Source organism: Heloderma suspectum, chromosome 4 (genome assembly GCF_057233095.1).
Source record: "Heloderma suspectum isolate Gila_16-S chromosome 4, 16-S_ref, whole genome shotgun sequence".
Lineage (NCBI taxonomy): Eukaryota > Metazoa > Chordata > Lepidosauria > Squamata > Helodermatidae > Heloderma > Heloderma suspectum.
Window position 1 is genome coordinate 200100065 of NC_139461.1, and position 20558 is coordinate 200120622.

Below are 20558 nucleotides of genomic sequence, written 5' to 3' on the forward strand. Positions count from 1 at the left end.
CACTTGGATTTATTAATCCTACATAGAATAATGGGGCAGAAATAGCCAAGGTGGTAGTTATGGTTGGGAAATTATGGAATGAAGTGTTTTGAAGCTAACTATCATCTTCAATTATGACTACAAGCAGCATTTCATGCCTTAGCTTCTTTCCTTTTGTTATCTGTTTTTTACATTTTGAATGAAAAAAATCATTTGCTGCTGACTGATACATTGAAACTATAGGACTGTCTTAAGTATTTTTGACATATGCTGTATATTGTCAAGAGAAATTGCCATGTTAGAAATAGGTGCTAAGATGAGATTAGACCTATGGGGTACTTAATGTCCCCTTGCTATAAAGTAGGGTATACATTTTTACATAATAAAATACCTGCCATTTTATTGCAGTCTTAATCGCACATCTACATATCTTGTCAAATTCTTTTTACGCTCAGCAGAACAATACAGTCGATCTGGTTACTAAGGTGTTACATGTATACTGTATTATGCTACCCTTTGATAAATCGTAATCTGTGTCTACGCGAAGTCACATCAGTGCCATATAGGAGATGATCTACCCTTTCCCATCAGTGCTGCTGGCACTTGTATTCCAGTCCTGTCAGGTAGCGCTGCAGTACAACTGCCTATAGGATTGGCTCATATGACACAACACTGCATGGGAGCTGGAGCAAATCAGACATTCCTGAATATCCACACAGGGCTTACTATCCACCTACCAGTTTAGTATTTAATAGAAAATCAACTGATCTGCTGCTGTTTTGGATCTTGTAAGTCAGCCTTCCCGAACTTGGTGCCTACAGGTGTTTTAGATTGCAACTTCCATCATCCCTGGCCATGCTGGCTGGGAATGATGGGAGCTGTAGTCCAACCCATCTGCAAGGCACCAGGTTGGGGAAGGCTATTCCATTCATAAATGCACTGCTCATGACAGGGTTTACTCAGGTGTTCAAGTTGTCCCCAGTATGAGGATCTCTTTTTCATCAGATAGTTCAAGCTGAAAATGTCCTTAGCGGTGTTGCAAGGGCTTTTTTTTCCTTAATAAGGTGGCATAGTTTTTGAAGCGAATCCTAGTAAGAAACATAAACAATCATAGTGTCAAAGATATGGACTCTCCTGCCTATCATATTTATTTCTAGGGCAATTAAATAAAAGTCAGTAAGGATCTCCATCCCCATCTGGTGTGAATTTCCCATACTTAATGGCTGGATAAAAATGCACACTATTTCAAATGAAACTTTGATTCTGCACACATGTATTTTTTGCATTTTTTGTAAAAATGTCTCTTCAATGATTTAGAATGAATTTCTGTTTACTGAGGGGCGGTGGGACTGGTATAGCATTAAATTTCTTTGAATTCCTAACAGCCATTTTAATACTGTTCCCTTTATTTATGTAGCGTTTTATTCAACACACCACAACACCCCATCAACATGTATCTTTTATGTATACCTAATGAAGTTCCTTCCCATAGTTGAGAGATTTCTTTTATTTCACTGTTACAGTGAAACACCACACGTTTCACCACACCACACCGCTCTTAGAACTGCCACAAAATGTCTTTTTTTAAAAACACTCATAAGTGTTTTCATGTTGGAGTTTCACTCTGAGTAGCATTCCTTTCTTTATACCCTTGCACCTAGTTGGGATTCACACAAATTAGTTACTTAGATGATCAGGTCTATATATACCATTCTCATGTGATTCAGGTGACATTCTAGGCTACTGCATTTACTTCCATATTATGTTTATATGGAAAGAGCTTTGAACAACCTCTGGGCTAAACAAAGAAATTACTAAAGAAAAATTAGATTTATTAAGAAAAACAAGACTTAATTCAGGCATATCTAAAAGGCACATTAAATAACATTCAAACAAATACTTTGGACCAGTTTGCACAACATGGTTGGCTCACGCTGAATGTGTGCAGCTGACATTTTGAATATGCAACCCCTAATTGAGGGTTGGGCGGTGTCCTGTGAATCCAGTTATTGTGGGTTATACAAGGGTTAAACAACCCCCATATAACCCTACTACTAATTGAAGGTTATGTGAGGGTTGTTTAACCCTCGAATAATCCACAATAGCCAGGTTCTCACAAATGTCCCAACCCCTGATCGGCCCGGTCGGGGCTTGCATATTCAAAACAGCAGCAGCATGCGCCATAGCTCATCATGGGTTATTTAACCCCCAATAATCTGCTGTATCATGCGAACCAAGTCTCTGCCTTGGAAACACTATTGATTGTATCCAGTGTTAATCCTACCTAGAGTAGACCCATTGAAATGAATGGCACTTAAGTTAGTCATGAGAGTTACAATATTTGATTAAAAACAAATCAAATGCTATTTGTCAGCAAATAGCAACCAATGGTGTCACGGTCCCACATGGGAAAGAACGATCAGTAGCACCCTTCGCCAACCTGGTGCCCTCCAGATGCTTTGGATGATAACTCCCAGCATTCCTGACCATTGGCCATCCTGGCTGAGGCTGATGGGAGTTGAAATCCAAAATATCTGGAGGGCACCTGATTGGAGAAGGTTAATTCACAGAATATTCTGAAGTTTAAAAATTACAATAATCTGCCTAAGCCACCACTTAGATGGGCACGAAAGCTCAGGCAATTTCAGAGTGTTGGGAAAGAAAATATAAGAATAATGTTGGTATATATTCAGTAGCAAAGCATAACTTAGGGTTGTATCTAACTCTGACTGCACAGCAGCAGAACAGGAACTCCTGGCAGAACAGTTTTCCTTCCTCACTGGACGCCCCCCCCCAAAAAAAATCTGCTCTGGAGAGTTGGGGAACCCTCCAGAGCAGATTTGGAAGGTGTGTTGGAGGCTGCAGGGAGGAAGAACGCATTGGAGGCTAGTGGTTCCGATGTCAGTGGGGCTGTGAATCCGCTCCAGGTTTCAGTCAGAACTCTAAAGGAGCTATCCAAGGTGTGGAGCACAGCTTCCACTGGAAGAAAGCAAGGGGAAATCCTGTCATGAGCAGAAGTACACTTGCACAATGTTGGATTTAAGTCTAAGTTTGGAAGACACAACCTTTCCCACAATGCAAGGTGTTCTTTTTAGTCCTTCCCTCTGCTGTATCACCATTGGAACTGAAGCTGTATGCTGTAACAGATGGGGCGAGGAAAGGTTTGTCAGATCTTAGCATCACCAAAGGAAGAGGAAAGAACAGGAGCTCCCCGGTCAACAGAGGTATTAAGTGCATCAGCTGAATTGAGAGAGACATCTGGCAATAGAAGGAACAACAGTGTACATATTGCCCCCAAATTGATACATATGAAATCTATCGATGCTGGTGGGATGGCAGGCTCTAAATTGTTTTTAGTCATTTACACATCTCTTCCATTTTTGTAACTACTTATAAAACTGCTTTGCTTGTGTTATTGAGCTTTTCTACATGGGGCTTATATTGTGTGATCAAGATTGGTTGTTCATGGAAGTTTGCGGGACCTTTACATGATGTTGTGATCCTCCAGGACCCCTCTCACAGTTTATGACCATTATCCCGCTTTTTTAAAAGATCAGAGATAATGCAATAATGGACATTCATCCAACCTGTCAGCTGTGTGTAATGATGGCGGTGCCCTATAATCACAGTGCCATCTAGTGGCTGCAAAATGAAACATATAGAAACATATAGAACTTCCCGAGAAAGGAAGTCCTTGATTTAAAGCACGTGCCCACCTGTGTAAAGGAGCCAAACTTAATCCTGCAAAGAACCTGGAAGCAGAAAGTCCTGTCATGAGCAGGATGGATGCAGGATTTCAGCCTCGTGTGATGAACCCCATTTCATCCTGTTTTGGGAGACCAGTTTTTTGTAGGTATTTGGTACATGTTAACAAAATGAATCTAGTTTGCAGCCATATTCATAATCTCAGAGGTAGCATGAGATAAAAAACGCTGGATGTGGTGGCCAGGCCTAATCTGAACCATTTGATCCTGGGCAGCTTTGTATGAGGAGCACTTTTGTTGTAGCAAATTTTGCTTCATTATCTCTTCCATTACCCCAGTGCATAGACTTTTGTTTCTCACTAAAAATGAGGGGCAGATGATGGCAAGAGGAGAGGCCAAGTGGCAGGCAGGAGGGCAAGTGATACACTTGTCACAGGTTCAGTGTGTGAGAAGTTCAGTGGGCTTGGGGCTTCATGCAAGGTCTAGACGGATCAGCAACAGAAGTTTCAGAAGCCCATTTGTACTGCCAGGTTGGATTGGGGGTATGTAGGCTGCATGTATTGGGGTTGCTTTACCGCATGGCAAAGTGCATAAGTGAGCTCTTCATCCGGCATCCAACTCGAAACCAAACCCATATTGGCTGGCCTGCCACAAGTCTGTTGAAAGAGAGGGTAGCTTAGCAAGTTGCACATACAACTTGGTTTCGTTTGCAGGTTGGGTATGCGGTGAAACAACTGCTGTGTATTGGATTCAACCTGCATCCACTGATTGCACACATTCACTGCCTTCTCGGGTACTCTTGGCTTTAAACCTTAGGCTTTGAAGCTGTAACTAGCTTAGTGAGCAACTGTAGACTGTAGATCAGCCTTCCCCAACTTGGTGCCCTCCAGATGTGTTGGACTACTATTCCCAGAATCTCCCAGCCAGAGTTGTAGTCCAACACATCTGGAGGGCACCAGGTTGGGGAAGGCTGTTGTAGATGCTTTAGTATCAGAGCCCTCTTCAGGCACAGAAGAGAACTGGGTGTGTGCGACATCAGCCACTGTGATTGGCAAGCAGTAGGAAGCCTCATGTAGATACTGGGAGCCTGTCTTCACTTAGTCAAGAGAGCAGCACTTTCAGTATTTCAAGCTCCAGCTTCCAGCTCAGGCCACTGACTGGAGATTGCCCCTTCCAGCCTGGGCTTGGGTGTGGCAACTATGGAGCAAAGCAGAACCGAAGAGCAATGAGTTTGCTCTTCGGAGAAGGTAGTGTTAAGTTGTGTCATTTCTTTTAGAGTTAGTCGTCTTCATGGGATTCCATTGTTTCCCAGTGGATGAATAGTTTTAAAGACCAGCCAGAGTTCTTGGATTTAGAGAATTTCTCATCAGCAAAGGGTCATAGTCGGATGCCTTGTTTTGGGAAGCAAAGCATGGTTGGCCAAAATGTTCTGAGAAGAGCAAAAGAGGTCATAGCAGACGACTGGAGAATAGGGAGGAAAAGGTCCTTTTACGGAGCTGCCTGTGTGTGAAGGCTAACTTGCCTGCAGCTCATTGTGATGGCTTGCGAACAACTACATTTGTAAGGTGCATCACATGCTCTTTTACAAAAGTGAATCATAAGTGATGGCAGATGGTGCCTTTGCAGAGTTTGTCAGAGTGCTTGGCAAAAACGTTTTCATAACCACAAGTCTTGGCAGAGGGGTTGTTAGCCAGGCAGTTGGCTGGCCAGGTAGTCTTCAGACAAATAGCATGCATGCTTTTTTGCAGTCATTGTTGAACTAGAGAACTCAGCGTTCCAGCTGGGAAGCATATTCCATTTGTCCAAAGATTACCATCTCATAATTTCCTTCAGCGGTCACCCGCTTGCACATATGTGGAAGCAGGTGAAGCTAGTTAAAAGCCCCAGACATTTGGGGCAACGACTTCCATCATCACTGGCCTGTGGCTTTGCTGACTGGGACTGATGAGAGGTGCAGTCCCAAACATCTAGAAGACAGCAGCTTGGGGAAGGCTGTTCTATCCTGTTGCTATAAAAACCCATTGATACCAAGGCATGCTGGTGATAGCATTACTGGTAGATGGGAAAAATAACCCCAGACACAAATACTCCAGTGGTTGCACTAGAGCTGGAATTGAAAGCTCATCAATATCGTGCTTCCATGTTGCGGAGCATCTGCTGTACAGAAAGAAGGTTGCTTCCCCCTACTGCTGCAGAGCAAATGCACCCCCTTCCTCCTTCAGCCACTCAGCTTGTCTCCCAGTGCAGACTTCTTAAATTGCATGCTGAGATGAAAATCTGAAACTGAGCGCTTGGAATAATATTGGCAAAATACCTGCCTGCATGCTTTTATTGGGTTGAACAGGTATTCAAAGATGCTCCTCTCAAATTATGTGATATTGCCCCCAACACCCATCATCTTGCAGTCCCTTTACCCCCTTCTCCTCCATGTCCCTGTTAAAAGATACTCAGGAGCTTAGCCAGTTCCTCAGCACTTTGTCAGGCAACTCCAGCTGTTGGCCTTGGAAAGCTACCTTCTCAATTCACTTGCACCTTCCCCATCTTGGATATTTCAAGAGCAGCTCTCCTTGAACAGATCAGTTCTATAGAGGAAGCAGTTAATGTTTGATGAAAAGTGGTGAAACAAAGTGACGGCTGCCTTTTCTTTCCCTCTTTGGAAGAGTTCCTTGAACGCGGTCCAAAGAAAATAACATGCTTGGCTCATTCAATGTAGCCTTAAGCCCTCATAGTAAAACTTCAAGACCTGGCAGGCGCAGCAGAGTCCTCCTTTGCTCTCGCTTCCTCTGTTCAATTTCAGACTGCAAAATTTCATGTGTTTTTTTTTTTAAGCAGTTGCATAAAGCTTAATTAGCGTTAATTATTTTGCATTCCATATTGGAAACAGCAGCAAGCCAATCTGTGTTGGGTGTTAATGCAGTGGCTTTCTCTCTCCCCTTTTGGTCTTGAAGGGCAGTTTGGCCCTTTAAATTGGGTGGGACCAGAATAGAGAAGCACGTGTTCAGCTAATACTTTGTGGCGCTGTGTTTTGGGGCTGAAAGCCAACAATTCCTGCTGCCAGTCCTGTCTTTAAGTGGACAGGACAGGTTCTTGGGGTAGCATGACAGTGGTGGGTAGCTGGAGATGAGCAGGAAGATAACTCTGGTCAATGAAGCAAGGCATAAGTGAACATCCCGCCTCCAAATTATTATTTCCATGGTTGACCTCAGATTGTATCTAAGACTGGACTGCATCCTCCAAATTTGCCAGTATGGATGGTGGAAAGTCCTAGCAAAATAACTACCAACACTTGTTTGCTCTGATACTAGGCTAGGAAATAACTTTGCTAATATATTTATATCCTGAATTTTCCAGTGCTGAAGATGACACTACTCAGGAGGCTTTCGAAACACACACACACGCCAACAAGATTGTGGCATCTAATTTTAAACAGATGCCTCTTCTGGATGGCAGCAAAATGTACATTTTGAATTAGTTTTCAAACAGACCATATGGTAGTAAGAGTTTATTCATTCTACATGCTCTCTTATCTTGCTATGAAGAGGTCATATAATGTAATACGAGACAAACATTGGATGTTGGTAGTTAAAGCCATATAAATTAAACCTCTCATAAATTACACAGCATAGGAGCAAAGTGGTATTATCAATGTGTGGCTTATGGCATCAGCATAACCTGCAGATCCTTCAGCCTTCTATAGCCTGGAGTTTTGGGACAGTTCTGTAGCTCTCTAGATGCTTTAAGACTACTTCTTCTGTCTGGTACTATAGCACAGAAGTAGGCAAGCTGGTGCCTTCCAGATGTTTTGGACTATGACTTCCATATGCTCCAACCAGCATGGCCAGCGGTCGGGGATGATGAGACTTGTAGTAAAAACATCTGGAGGGCACCAGCTTGCCTACTCCTGCACTACACTAAACACAGTCATGGGCTTCAAAGGAGGTCATACACAGGGCACATGCATTTATCTATTTTAAAAGCTACACTGGGAGCCCATTTCCTGTGTTTTTCAGTAGCCTATGAGCTATTCAATCAAGCTCCGTCCTGTCTTGGAGGAACAAAATATAGGAAAATAGATAACTTCTCTTTGATGTTGTCAAATCTCACAGTGTGAAGGATTGCATCATAGGAAACTTATTCCGGTGGGAAAGTAAGGACCATTACGTTTGAGCAGAGCACAGAAGCAACAAGAAGAGATAGAGGGATGTGATGGTTTCACTAGGCACATTTGCTAAAGCAGTGTGACCAACAAATATCTCCCAGACAACTAAGTCAACAGTGCATTGCTCCAAATAACAACATGCTGCAAATGGATTTGAAAACACTTGGCTGAATTCATCTGGAAGAACACAGATGTATCCTTAAACAATAGATAGATTTCAGCAAAGCATTGTTTACACAAAACCACAGTGTCCTTAGCAGGTGTTTCTTTTTTTAAAGCTCAGATATTGTTGCAGCATATGCGTATCTCCTGCATTCCTTAGACATTAAAAATCAGAATGAACAACTATTTCAATAATAAATCAGATACTTAAAAATGAAGGGGGACTATAAGCCTCTTCATTGTCCACATATGGTGTTCCCAGAATGCACATTTTACTAGTTATGTGTATCTGTTTTGTCTGACTGGACAGACACCAATATTCTAAAACTTCATTTAAGGAAATAAATATTATTGACACAAGCATAATACAGTATTGGTGAAGATAAGGAATTTGCTCCAGTTCCATTGTCTGTAGTTGTAAAAAAGAGTTTTGTTTTGTTTAAAGTTTAATTTCTCTTTATCTCTGACCTGCCTGATTTTGAAATGTGTAGGATCTCTAGTCAAAATTGACATTTATGTGTTTTTCATGTGTGGTGTTGTGCACAGGGGTATACATTTTCCACTCCAAGAAGCATCCAAGGAGGGAAAATGTCCTGTGTGTGAAGCACTCCTGATTCTTTGCCAGGCACACGATTCTGTCTACATAGAATGACCTAATTCAGCCAATTCCGCATATAGTTTGCACTGGTGAATGTGATGCTCTTTTCCATTTCTAGTGGTCTCTTATTATGGGGAGCCTCTATTGGGATCACATAGCACATCTTGTCTTATGAAGAGATGCCCCTTGTACCAAGAGTTCTTTTCACCCAAGCCAAAAAGAAAAAGAAGCAGCATAAGAACTCCTCTCTCTTTGCCAGAATAATTCAAAACGTTTGGACTAACATCTGCTTCAACTCTTGATGATCCCTTTAGTTGTTGCTGGTCATGTGACTATCATAAAACATTTATATTAAAAAAAGTTCTATTCAATGTAATGCTTCATACATCATTTTAACTAGAGATGCTACAAGGGCATACCCCGTCTTCTATAAAAGAAGGGCTCCAAATGTCATTGTTGTACATTTCATTAAACCTTCTTCTGGCAGTTTATCTCCTGGTAGTCTCAACACATCCTTCCTTAAGCTGGGCAATGAATAGCTTGAACAAGACAAATCTCCACTTAATGAGAGACCTCTGGAGCTGGAGCCCTGTTCATCCATCCCTTTTGCCCAGTTGCTAGCAGGTATGGGGATCTTTTGAGGTGAAGTGATTGCTGTGGTGATTCCAGGCCCTCCTCCTGAGCTGTAAAGTAGTCAGAGAGTGGACTTGCAGTCCACACTCTTCCGTTGAGCTAACATCAGCCTTTCAAATCATTAGAGTCAGTAAAGGCTGCCTTCAGGATCATAGAATCATAGAATAGTAGGGTTGGAAGGGGCCTACAAGGCCATCGAGTCCAACCCCCTGCTCAAGGCAGGAATCCAAGTCGGAGCATTCCTGACAGATCCAGCCTTGTCTTGAATGCCTCCAGTGTGGGAGAGCCCACCACCTCCCTAGGTCATTGGTTCCATTGTCGTATTGCTCTAACAGTCAGGATGTTTTTCCTGATGTTCAGCCAGAATCTGGCTTCCTGTCACTTGAGCCCATTATTCCGTGTCCTGCACTCTGGGATGATCGAGAAGAGATACTGGCCTTCTTCTCTGTGACAACCTTTCAAGTACTTGAAGAGCGCGATCATATCTCCCCTCAATCTTCTCTTCTCAAGGCTAAACATGCCCAGTTCTTTCAGTCTCTCTTCATAGGGCTTTGTTTCCAGTCCTCTGATCATCTTGGTTGCCCTCCTCTGAACCCTCTCCAGTTTGTCTGCATCCTTCTTAAAGTGTGGTGCCCAGAACTGGACACAGTACTCCAGATGAGGCCTAACCGGTGCTGAGTATAGGGGAACTAGTACTTCCCGGGATTTGGAAGCTATGCTTCTATTAATGCAGCCCAAAAGAGCATTGGCCTTTTTTGCAGCCACATCACATTGTTGGCTCATATTCAGCTTGTGATCGACAACAATTCCAAGATCTTTCTCGCTTGTAGTGTTGTTGAGCCATGTATCCCCCATCTTGTAACTGTGCATTTGGTTTCTTTTTCCTAGGTGCAGAACTTGGCATTTATCCCTATTAAATGTCATTCTGTTGTTTTCTGCCCAGTGCTCCAGTCTATCCAGATCACTTTGAATTTTGTTTCTGTCTTCCAAAGTATTAGCTATCCTGCCCAGTTTTGTGTCATCTGCAAATCTGATCAGCATTCCCTGCACCTCCTCCTCCAAGTCATTAATAAAAATATGGAAGAGCACTGGACCCAGGACTGAGCCCTGCGGTACCCCACTCGTTACCTCTCCCCAGTTTGAGAAGGTCCCATTGATAAGCACTCTTTGAGTCCGATTCTGTAGCCAACTGTGGATCCACCGGATCGTTGTTTCATCTAGCCCACTTTGAGCTAGTTTGCTCATCAGGATATCATGGGGCACTTTGTCGAAAGCTTTGCTGAAGTCGAGGTATATGATGTCTACAGCATTCCCACGGTCTACAAGGGAGGTGACTTGATCAAAAAATGAGATCAGATTTGTCTGGCAGGACTTGTTTTTGACAAATCCACGTTGGCTTCGAGTAATCACGGCATTGTTTTCAAGGTGCTTCCAGATGGATTGCTTTTCATCTGCTCCAGAATTTTCCCAGGGATTGATGTCAGACTGACTGGTCTGTACTTCCCAGGTTCCTCCTTTTGACTCTTTTTGAAGATAGGAACAACATTAGCCCTCCTCCAGTCATCTGGCACTTCCCCCGTCCTCCCTGATTTCTCAAAGAGAATAGACAGCGGTTCTGAGAGTTCTTCTACCAGTTCCTTTATTGCTCTAGGATGCAGTTCATCTGGCCCTGGAGATTTGAACTCATTCAAAGTAATTAGGTGTTATTTGACCATATGCCTGTCGATCTCAACCTGCAATCCTGCCCCTTCAGCCTGTACTTCGCCTTTGCCGGGGGGTCATAGACCCACTTTTGGGAGAAGACTGAGCCAAAGTAGGAATTGAGCACCTCTGCCTTTTCTTTGTCATCTGTTATCGTTTTGCCATCCTTATTTAATAGCTGAATCACCTTTTCTTTTCTCTGCCTTTTACTATGCATGTAGCTGAAGAAAGCCTTTTTGTTGTTTTTAGTATCCCTCGCTAACCTCAGCTCCTTCTCAGCTTTAGCCGTCCTGACGCCATCCCTGCAATTCTGTGCTACCTGCCTGTACTCTTCCATTGTTACTTGGCCTGCTCTCCGCTTCCTATATGTGTCGTTTTTTGTTTTCAGGTCATCCCTAAGCTTTTTGTGAAGCCACACTGGCTTCTTCTGTTGTCTTTCACCTTTTCTTCTTGTTGGAATTGTTTGTGATTGTGCCTTGAGAATTTCCTTTTTTAAAAGCTCCCACTTATCTTGGACTCCTTTTCTCGTTAGCGTCGCTTGCCATGGGACCTTACTGATCATTGTTCTGAGTTTATTAAAATCAGCTTTCCTAAAATCCAGGGTACGCGTTTGACTACACTCGGCTCTTGCTTCCCTTAGAACCAAGAACTCAAGTGCAACATGGTCGCTTTCCCCCAGAGTTCCTGTAACTGCTAATAAATTAGCTAATTAGCTTAGGGTCTGATTAGCTAAGTTGAGTCCTCTGATAGAGAAACTTCAGTAGGGAAGAGAGTTGCTGCCCAACTAACTATAGGCTACTATGTAGTAACCGAATGGCTTTCTGAGCTCCTCCTTCAGGGTGGGTCCTCCCTTCCTTGCCTGCGGAGGGTGGCAAGCCTGGCAGAGCACCTCCCTCCTCTCATAAGGTCCACCCTCTTGGATCGACAGCAGACTCTTGCATCCATCAATTTGTGCCCTTCCCCCCCTCTGAAAGAAGCTGATTTCTCACCGGGAGGGAGGTATCTATACCTGACCCTCCTGATTGATATGCCCCTGGGAAGGTTCTTTGCTAGCTCCTGGAGAGACTTGGGGAATTCCACCCCCACACACACCCTCTGTTCCTCTCCTAGCCCCGCCTCTGAATCTGAATCTTCAGACTCAACAGGGAGCCTGGGCCCCATCCTGACAAATTGCAGTATTTGGGATAGGGTGGAAAATTGCATATACACTTGGCTCACATGTCATGGTCGCAGACATGTGCTGACTTGTATCCCGCCACAGAGAACTGCCAGATTTACAAAACGTGCCAACCCACCTGGTCTGCAGTTCCAATGGGCTCCATAGAATCAGTGCTTCACTCTTAAAAAGAGCTGGTGGTGTTGAGGGAAAAGCACTCTGCACATGCTCATGGATATTTTCTTTATTTTTATTAATTTATTTTAAAAAAAATTACTTCTCATATTCCAGGACTTTTATCATACAGAAGGTCTTTCCCATAGCAGGAATGAAAAAAAGCATGTCAACAGATTTTTCCCACCTTTCTCCAGCACATCCTTATTTTGTTTTGTCACGGAAGCGTCCCCAAGCACAAGGTGGGGGATGGGGTTGTAGTCAGAGCTGAGTAATGAGCAGCTGTCAAGTTGGAGTCAGGAGCCACAGCAGAGATAGAGCCAAGAATCAGAGCACAGCAGAGCCAGGAAGACAACTGTTGTTCAGGCAAAGTCCTGTCCTGAACAGGAAGCTTTTTATTTGGAGATGTATGAGAATTTCATTTTTGCTCGCAAAACATGCGAGTGTGCCCCATTTGACACTCTGAATGTGAGCGCAAGCATGTATCCACTGAAAATATTCGTAAATTGTTGAACATGTGTTCACGTTTGTCTTGTTCCCAATTCCCAGTTCAATTTGTGCAGATTTCCTGTGAAAACTGAATTAGCCCCACGTTTATGGAGGAAGTTTCTTCAAATTTGGAGAAACTTGCACAGATCTCCTGTTCAATTGCTGCTTGATTTGCAGAAGTTTCACTTTCCCGCAGAGCAAGCAACAATTGCAAACATGAAACATTGGGCAGGAGGTGGGCAGCAAGATGATGTTCGGAGAATCCTGGTGCTTTCGAACCTCACTCGTTGGCCCATCTCTATTTTTATTGCCCTTTAATGGAAGAAGAGCCCATGTCCAGCTTGGATTGGTAGAGCGAGTCAAGTACATGAGAAGCCTTTACAGTCCAAGCCATTGCTCCAAACTGCAGCCCTGGTGGCTCACCCACAGGACAGCTCTGCACACAGCCGAGGGTTCCTGGTTTTAGCCCCATCAGCCCTGACAGATATGCAGAACCAAATTATGCTGCAACAGCCTGGTGCCCTCCAGATGTCTCAGACTACAAGTCCCACAGTTCCTGACCATTGACCATGCTGGCTGGTGTTTGTGGGAGTTGTAGTCCAAACATTTGGAGAGCATTGAGTTGTCTTCCCTTGATGCAGTGCATACCAGGCTCAAATAATGGAGGGGCCGAGTATCTTCCTAAATTCATGGAAGTGAATTGTCAAGTGTTGGAGGGCTGCTCCAAAGCCCACTGATTCCTGGTACTTTTTGAAGCCTTTACCAGCCGTGTGCTCAGTCATTGCAAACTGCAAGTTAATACCATCGAAGGATCACTTAAATGTTAATGGCTGACAGAGATGTGAAGGAGGTGACATGATAGGAAGCAGTGAAGCCCTGATCATATCCTCTGTGTTGTCAGCAAAAGAGCATAAGCCATAAGAGCATCTCCCTGTGACGCCTCGCTGCCATCAGAGCATTCTTTACGTGGATTTGATATGATGTGAACTGCTCCGCAGCAATTTAAATGTTGGTTTGTAAGCCAGTGTCTCTTCACAGAGCAGGCTTAATAATGAGAATCCTATGTCTCAAAAACATCATTACAGTTCTCCTTTCATGTACTGTAGATATGATCCATGGATAGACATTTATAACTATTTGACATAGAAGCCTTTAATAACTCCTATCTATCTCTTAGCCAAGATGAGCTCTGTTTATGCCAGAGGAGTGTATTTCATTGCTCCAGTGGGCTTGCTTGGATTTATCCTGCTGGAACTAAGCAGAATTTGACATCAGAACATGGTTTAACTCAGGCTGTCCATGAAAATTTTGACCTTGATTAGAAAATGCCTGCATCACCCCCCTAAGGAAGAGTATTGTCCCAACTATGCTGGCCCAGATGGACTGATCGTCTGATTCAGTATATGGCCACGTCGTATGTTCATTTATTTCAAGCCCCTTTATCGATACATTGCTGGTGTTTCACTGCAGATGTCTTACTTGGTTTCAAACTATTTGTGAACCTGAATGTCAAAAGTGCAGTAGAATGAAGTCTTGCCAGGGATATGTATTTTATTGTTGTAAGCCGCCTTGGGAGGGCTTCTGCCCTGAAAGGCGGCCAAGAAATATTTTAAATAAATGAATAATAGATACAGGTAGAGAAATGGTGATCATGCAATATTAATCATACTGTAATAATTGCTGATGCAATGCAGTAAAATACATACCGGAGTGAATTCTGTACGGATGAGAAAGCTCAGTAGATGCAACAGAAAATGCCCATATCCTGCTTCCCTCTATGCAGGAAAACAGGCACCCTGTGTAAACTTGCAGGGTTTTGCTTTATATCTCATTGTCCTGACTGGCAGTGTCTTGCAGGTGTGAGTGCTTTGTTTACCCATGGAGCTCCCCCACCTCCCAATAGCTCCATTGTTTAATTTACTGTTCTGCGTGTGTCAAGAAGGTAATAGGTGAAGCTGCTTCCGCCACTGAAATGATGAGGAAGGCTGATAATACAGGACACTGAAATGCACAAAGTCCGGTACTGGGAGCCATATCTGCAGCAGATACTTTTGAAATTCCATCCTCTGCTTTGTATGGCATGATCATAGCTTAAGCTGTTACTCAGTTCTACAGTAACTTTTAAAGCCCTTCTGTAATGGGGTCACACATGTCTCTTGAAGTATTGAGTGGAAATATCTGTGTAGGACCTTCTTAATTAGATAGTATTTGTGCTTTTGTTTTGCTCATTCATTAATCTATGCATACAGTGGAGAAAGGTCTGCTGTGCTTAATCTCTAATATTTTGGGCCACACATTAGAAACCACTGGACACCTATTTTTCTGTCAAGGAAGTAGCAATGAACCCCCCCCCCTCAACAGAAACACATCCTCAGCCAAATGAAGCCTTTTGCCATTTATCACTGTCTGCTGAGGAGAATTCATCCTCATGTTCTCTCTTACAATGCCATATTTAAAGTGAATGCACCTTGTCCGAATGGTTTACAATATCATCTGTTTAGCAGATGTTATGGCAAGAACCCCTGCGATGAACAGTTTTTGGTGTGATGGATTTAAATGACTGTTTGGAGGAATGATTGGCTTGATTGGATTGAATATCACATTAAAAGGATGTTTCTGTTCTCCTCAGGTTTCGGCAGGTTCCATTGTGCTGTTTGAGAAAGAAAACTTCTCCTTGTCGGCAAAAATAGAGGAAAAGCCCCTCCCACAAGGAAATAAGCATCTGTTACAGTGGGCCCAAAAGGAATATGGGGCAGTAACTTCTTTCACTGAACTCAAAATATCCAGAAACATTTACATCAAAGTGGGTGAAGGTAAGTTTTGCAAACAAAACTAGTAAGACTGTATGTTACAGAATGGTATTTTATTAAAGTTTATTTTAGAAGCTCTTGTTTGGGAATTCACCTATCAGCATTGAACAGGAATATCACTCCAGAAATTGCTTCCTTTGCACACTTGTCATGGCAACAGTTGGAATGCTGTGTATGTGTGTGTGTATGTGTATGTGTGTATGTATATGTATATAGCACCAGTTATAGGGAACAGTGACTGGAGACCACTGTGCCAAATCTGACCCGCTGAGGGGTTCCACTTGACACCGCCCCTCCCCCCCCCCAAGTTGCCAACCCAGAAGTGAGGGATAAAAGGTGGAGGGAGTAACTGCTATAGCAACAGGATTTGCCAGAAGGCCAGTCTGAAGGACTGGGAAGGTATTGGCCATCCATTCCCCTGCTTGTGGCTATCTGGACAACTAGTGGCTGATGAGAAAGTAGTTATGATTAGATTTATTTACTTACTTACTTACTTACTTATTTCTTTTATATCCCACCTTTTTTCCTCCTTTAGGAACCCAAGGCAGTGATGTGATGGTGTTAAAGTCTAGGCTTAGTGTTGCTATGCTTGCTGTATCTTTGTTACCATAGATTATTGCATTTTTAATGTACTGGTTTTATCTCAAAAAATGCTGGCTATTTAATTATAAGCATATTTTTCAGAAGTTGAATCCCAGTGAGTCCAGTGAGTTTTACTCCCTACTAAGCACTTAGAATGGCAGCCTTAGTCTATGACGTATCCATTCTCACTACTACCTTGTCAGGAGGCTATGATAATTTCCACTGCAGAGATGGGGAAACTGTAGTACAGATAGATTGGTTTGTTCCGTGACTGAGAAAGCCTTTCCCCATATTTAGGGCAGTGGAGCACCTCTCATTGTAATCCTCTTTTGCGTCACAATGACTAATTCTTTGAATTTTGAGAGAGATCCTAGGTTCTTCCTTTCAGTCTCCAATTTGTGGTCCCTGAGATGGACTTCATTCTTTAAAAGAACACTTCTGTGTTGAGCAATTCATAATAGCAGGATTTGGTGTGAGTGTTGTCTTTGTGAAATGGTCCAACAATGCTACTTCAGATTGCCCATGATGGAGTCTACCATATCGCCTTATTGCCTACATTTCTTTCTTTGTTTTTTCCATGTAGGTCTCCTGGTAGCTTAGTTGGTTTGCCCACTTGTGTATTTGCTCTGTAACCTTTCTGAGTGACTGGTTCTCCTTCTGTCTTCCTTTATCCCCATTGCACAGAAGGATTTAACAAGGCATTAATTACTTAACAGTAGTTCAAAATCCACCTCAATTAACATTCCAGTTTCAGTGCTGAAACTCACTCTCCCCTTTCAACATATTTTTTTTAACTCCTGGAGTGTAATTCCTTTGGTTCTTGATTATCCTAGAGTTAAACCTTTTAAGAAAAGAGTTATAGCTGGGAAGAAATCTTGCTGCTGATATATAACCCTTAGCAATAATAATTTTATTGAGGGAAGCTGATACGTGATGAATGGTTCTGATATGCTCAGAAAAAGTCTCCTGTTGTTATGCCAGGAGCACTCAGATTTACTCCAACTTTGGGTCATGTTGGCGAGGAATTGGATGGTAACACCTAATTTGTATAGAAAGGAGCAAAACACTGTCTTCTCCTTTTTTAAGACAGAGGTGCTGCCCAAAAGAAATAGTAGCAGCCAGGTTATGCTTCTTCATTTCAGGCAAGCAAGCTGGCAGCGTACATAGAAGGTAATCGGTCACTTGCATTATATACTTCCAGTGCTTTGCTTTCTTTGGCAATTGTTGCTCCAAGCACCTACATAATCCTCATCAGATACCTTGCTGTTTACAATTCTTTACATACTATTATATGAACCACACAGTAAAGAAGGACAGGTGAAGATTACTAGGATTAAATTTGTGTCTGAAGGTGAGCTTAAGATGTGTTGCACAAACATAGTGAGAGAGACCAGGTGTTTGGTAAATGGAAACATGCATACACTGCAAATGATTTGGAGCAGCAGTTTTCAAACTTTCTATAGTTAAGGAACAATGGCTTTAAGGAATGCTTTCTACATTGACTTGTCTGTTTACGAACTGCTTTTCCATGAAAATTCATGGAAAAGCAGTAATGTTTAAGCATATGATACTTGAAGGAAAAGGATGTGATGTTCAAAGGCTCACCACCACAGGTCCTTGTTGCCTGATCTTCATCAGGTGACAATTGTGTGTTAAGGACCTACGTGATTGGCGCCACCCATGGGTGGCGGCCCATTGATTGTTAATCTTTGTAAACTGCCCAGAGACCTCTTGCTATTGGGCGGTATAGAAATGTAATAATAATAATAATAATAATATAATTGTTATAGCCATGCTGAAGACATATGCACAGAAAAGCAACTCCCACACACTACTGCTATAATGCCTAGAGGCCCCCAGCAATGATAATAAATAAGATACGGCAACCTGGCTGAAGCTAAGCAGTTATGGCTCTGGTCAGTGCTTGGATGGGAATCCAGCTGGGAACCCTATGTATGCTGTCTTGAGTTCCAAGATGGAATTAAGGAAGGATATAAGTGTAATAAAATCAAGTTTGAAAACACTGACCTGGAAAGTAGGAAACTGCTATTTTATTATTTTCCATATACAAGGATGTGAGAATTCCTAGTAGAATAAATAGACAGCAGGTATGTAACAAAGGCACCCCTATTTTGAACAACAAACTAGATCATGGCAACCAATGTATATGTCTAATAAACCTTTACTGAGATTCAGAAAGGAAAAGTAGGGCCTGCAGTTTTGAAACAAACCAAGATAATGTTTTGAATTGGTTTAAGATCCTGGCTATTGTATAAGTAAGGATAGTCATGATAGCTATATATTACCTCCAGTATCAGTGGCCAGATGTGTTTGTATATCAGTTGCCGGAAAATATAAATGGAAGGGTGTTGTTGCACTCCAGTCCTGTTCGTGGACTTCCCATGGGTGTCTGGTTGGCCACTGTGGGAATAGAATGATGCACTAGATAGGCATTTGTTCTGATCCAGCACGGCTCTTTTTACAATCTTATGTTCTTATCTGATGTTCCAGTGGTGACTGATGCTGAGCTAGATCCATCATTGCCCCTCACCCCAGTTGACTATTCATATATTTTATATATATATATATATATATATATATATATATATATAAAATCAGGTCTTGAAATTAATAACCGGAAGAATTTAGTATAGATCAGGCTCAGCAGAATTTTTGTCACATTTAAATTTTATATCAAATTGGAAGTTTGGGGCAGAAAAGAAATTTGACCGGGTCAACTTCTCCTCCATGGCTGTGGAACTTGTGAGATATTTTGGTTGTGGTGTTTTGTGTTTTTTAGCATAATTCTAGTAGTAGCTGTCCATGGATTCAGACAGGAGATTGGTAGTAGCTCTCCACCGATTCAGACAGGAGTCTTTCCCAGTTGTACCTCGAGATGCCAAGGATAGAAACTGGGACCTTTTATATGCACAGCATGTGCTTTACCAATGAGCATTGGTTATAAGTCAACTAAATAGTATATGATTTAGAAAATAGCAGCAATAGTAATGTTAAAAGTTTAAGTAAACAACTGAAAGAAACTGAAATATTGTAGAGACCCTTACTTGGAAATATTGTTGATTGGAACAGGAGAGGTTCCAGAAACTCATAATGAAAAGACAGGAAATCTCTTACAGTGAATTTGCCTTCTAACATGTGGAGATTTTCCTGGAGAAATGGTTGGCAAGCCATTTACCAGTTTAAAAATATTGTGTTGCTAGTACTGAGAATTAAATTTGTGTTGCTTTTTTTTGTGCATTAATTTGAGTTCGGCATGGACAACTTCAGGATCACTTTCCGTCATCTGTGTGGGAGGAGTTGGCAGAGTATCTACTGCTTTGAGATCCCATCTGGCAGGGTACTTAACAGATGTTTGGGGAGCGCTCTGTCAAGCTACATGAATAGATTTAGTCTCTTATAGTTTACATAGAAAGATCCTCTAGAGAAGAAGGCAAAATAAGAATTCAAAAATAATTTAACATGAAAATGGATCAAAAATAAAAGTGCCAATCTTGTAGCGCCTTTATACAAATCTGTGTGTGGCCACACTTGGCATACTGTGTACAGCAGAGGTCCCCAACTGTTTTGGACCCATGGGCACATTTGGGCATTTGAGAAACTGCTGTGGGCACTGCCACAAGATGGCTCCCATGGAAGATGTAGCTAGTCACATAATGGCTCTCGTGGGGCCCTGGCTAGTCAAAAGTGTGTGTGTGGGAAAGAAATAGTGAAGCTAGAGGCTGGGAGGAAGGGGGAAATAGAAAGGCAAAGGGGTAGAGCAAGAAAGAGCGAGGCTAGAGGCTGGGGGTAGAGAGAAACAGCAAGATAAAGGGGTGAGTGGGAGAGAAAGAACAAGGCTAGGGGCTAGGAAGGAAGAGAAAGAAGAAGGCTAAGGATGGGGAAGGGAAAACCATTTGGTGGAGAGAAATAGCAAGGCTAGAAGCTGGGAGTGAAGGCAGAGAGAGAGCAAAGGGGAAAAGTCTGTCTGGAAGGAAGAAGATTGGGCACAGCCAGGAAGCAATTCTTTCCTTCTCTTCCTGCCCGCTGATCAGCTGATCAGTAGCAGGATCAGGAAGGAGAACCTGACAGCCTAATTTTTTCAAGTTTTATATTAAAAATACATTTTTGAAGGGGGTAGGGATTGGAGAGTGTCATAGGTGCTGTTTGAAGTCCCTTTGCAGTCGCCACATTGGGGACCTCTGGTGCACAGTTTTAGTTGCTTCACCTCAAAAAGGATACTGTGTATAGCTGGAAAAGGTTCACAAAGAAGTTATAGCAACTCACCAAGGTTACAATGCTGGGGGCTTTTTAGTTTAGAAAAATGTTGAGAAAGGATAGCTATGATATTTATAACTTTATGCATTGTGTGAAGAAAGTGGATAGAGATAAGTTTTTCTTCTTCTCACATAAT

At 42.4% G+C, this 20558-nt stretch overlaps 1 protein-coding gene across 1 annotated transcript in view; it reads left to right on the top strand.

Annotated features, from left to right (window-relative positions):
• Positions 1-20558, top strand: part of TGFBR3 (transforming growth factor beta receptor 3) — a 178768-nt gene that overhangs the window by 105609 nt on the left and 52601 nt on the right. The window contains exon 5 of the mRNA XM_084851937.1: positions 15385-15568. Within this exon, the coding sequence (XP_084708063.1) occupies positions 15385-15568 (184 nt within the window). The remainder of the gene's footprint in view (positions 1-15384; positions 15569-20558) is intronic.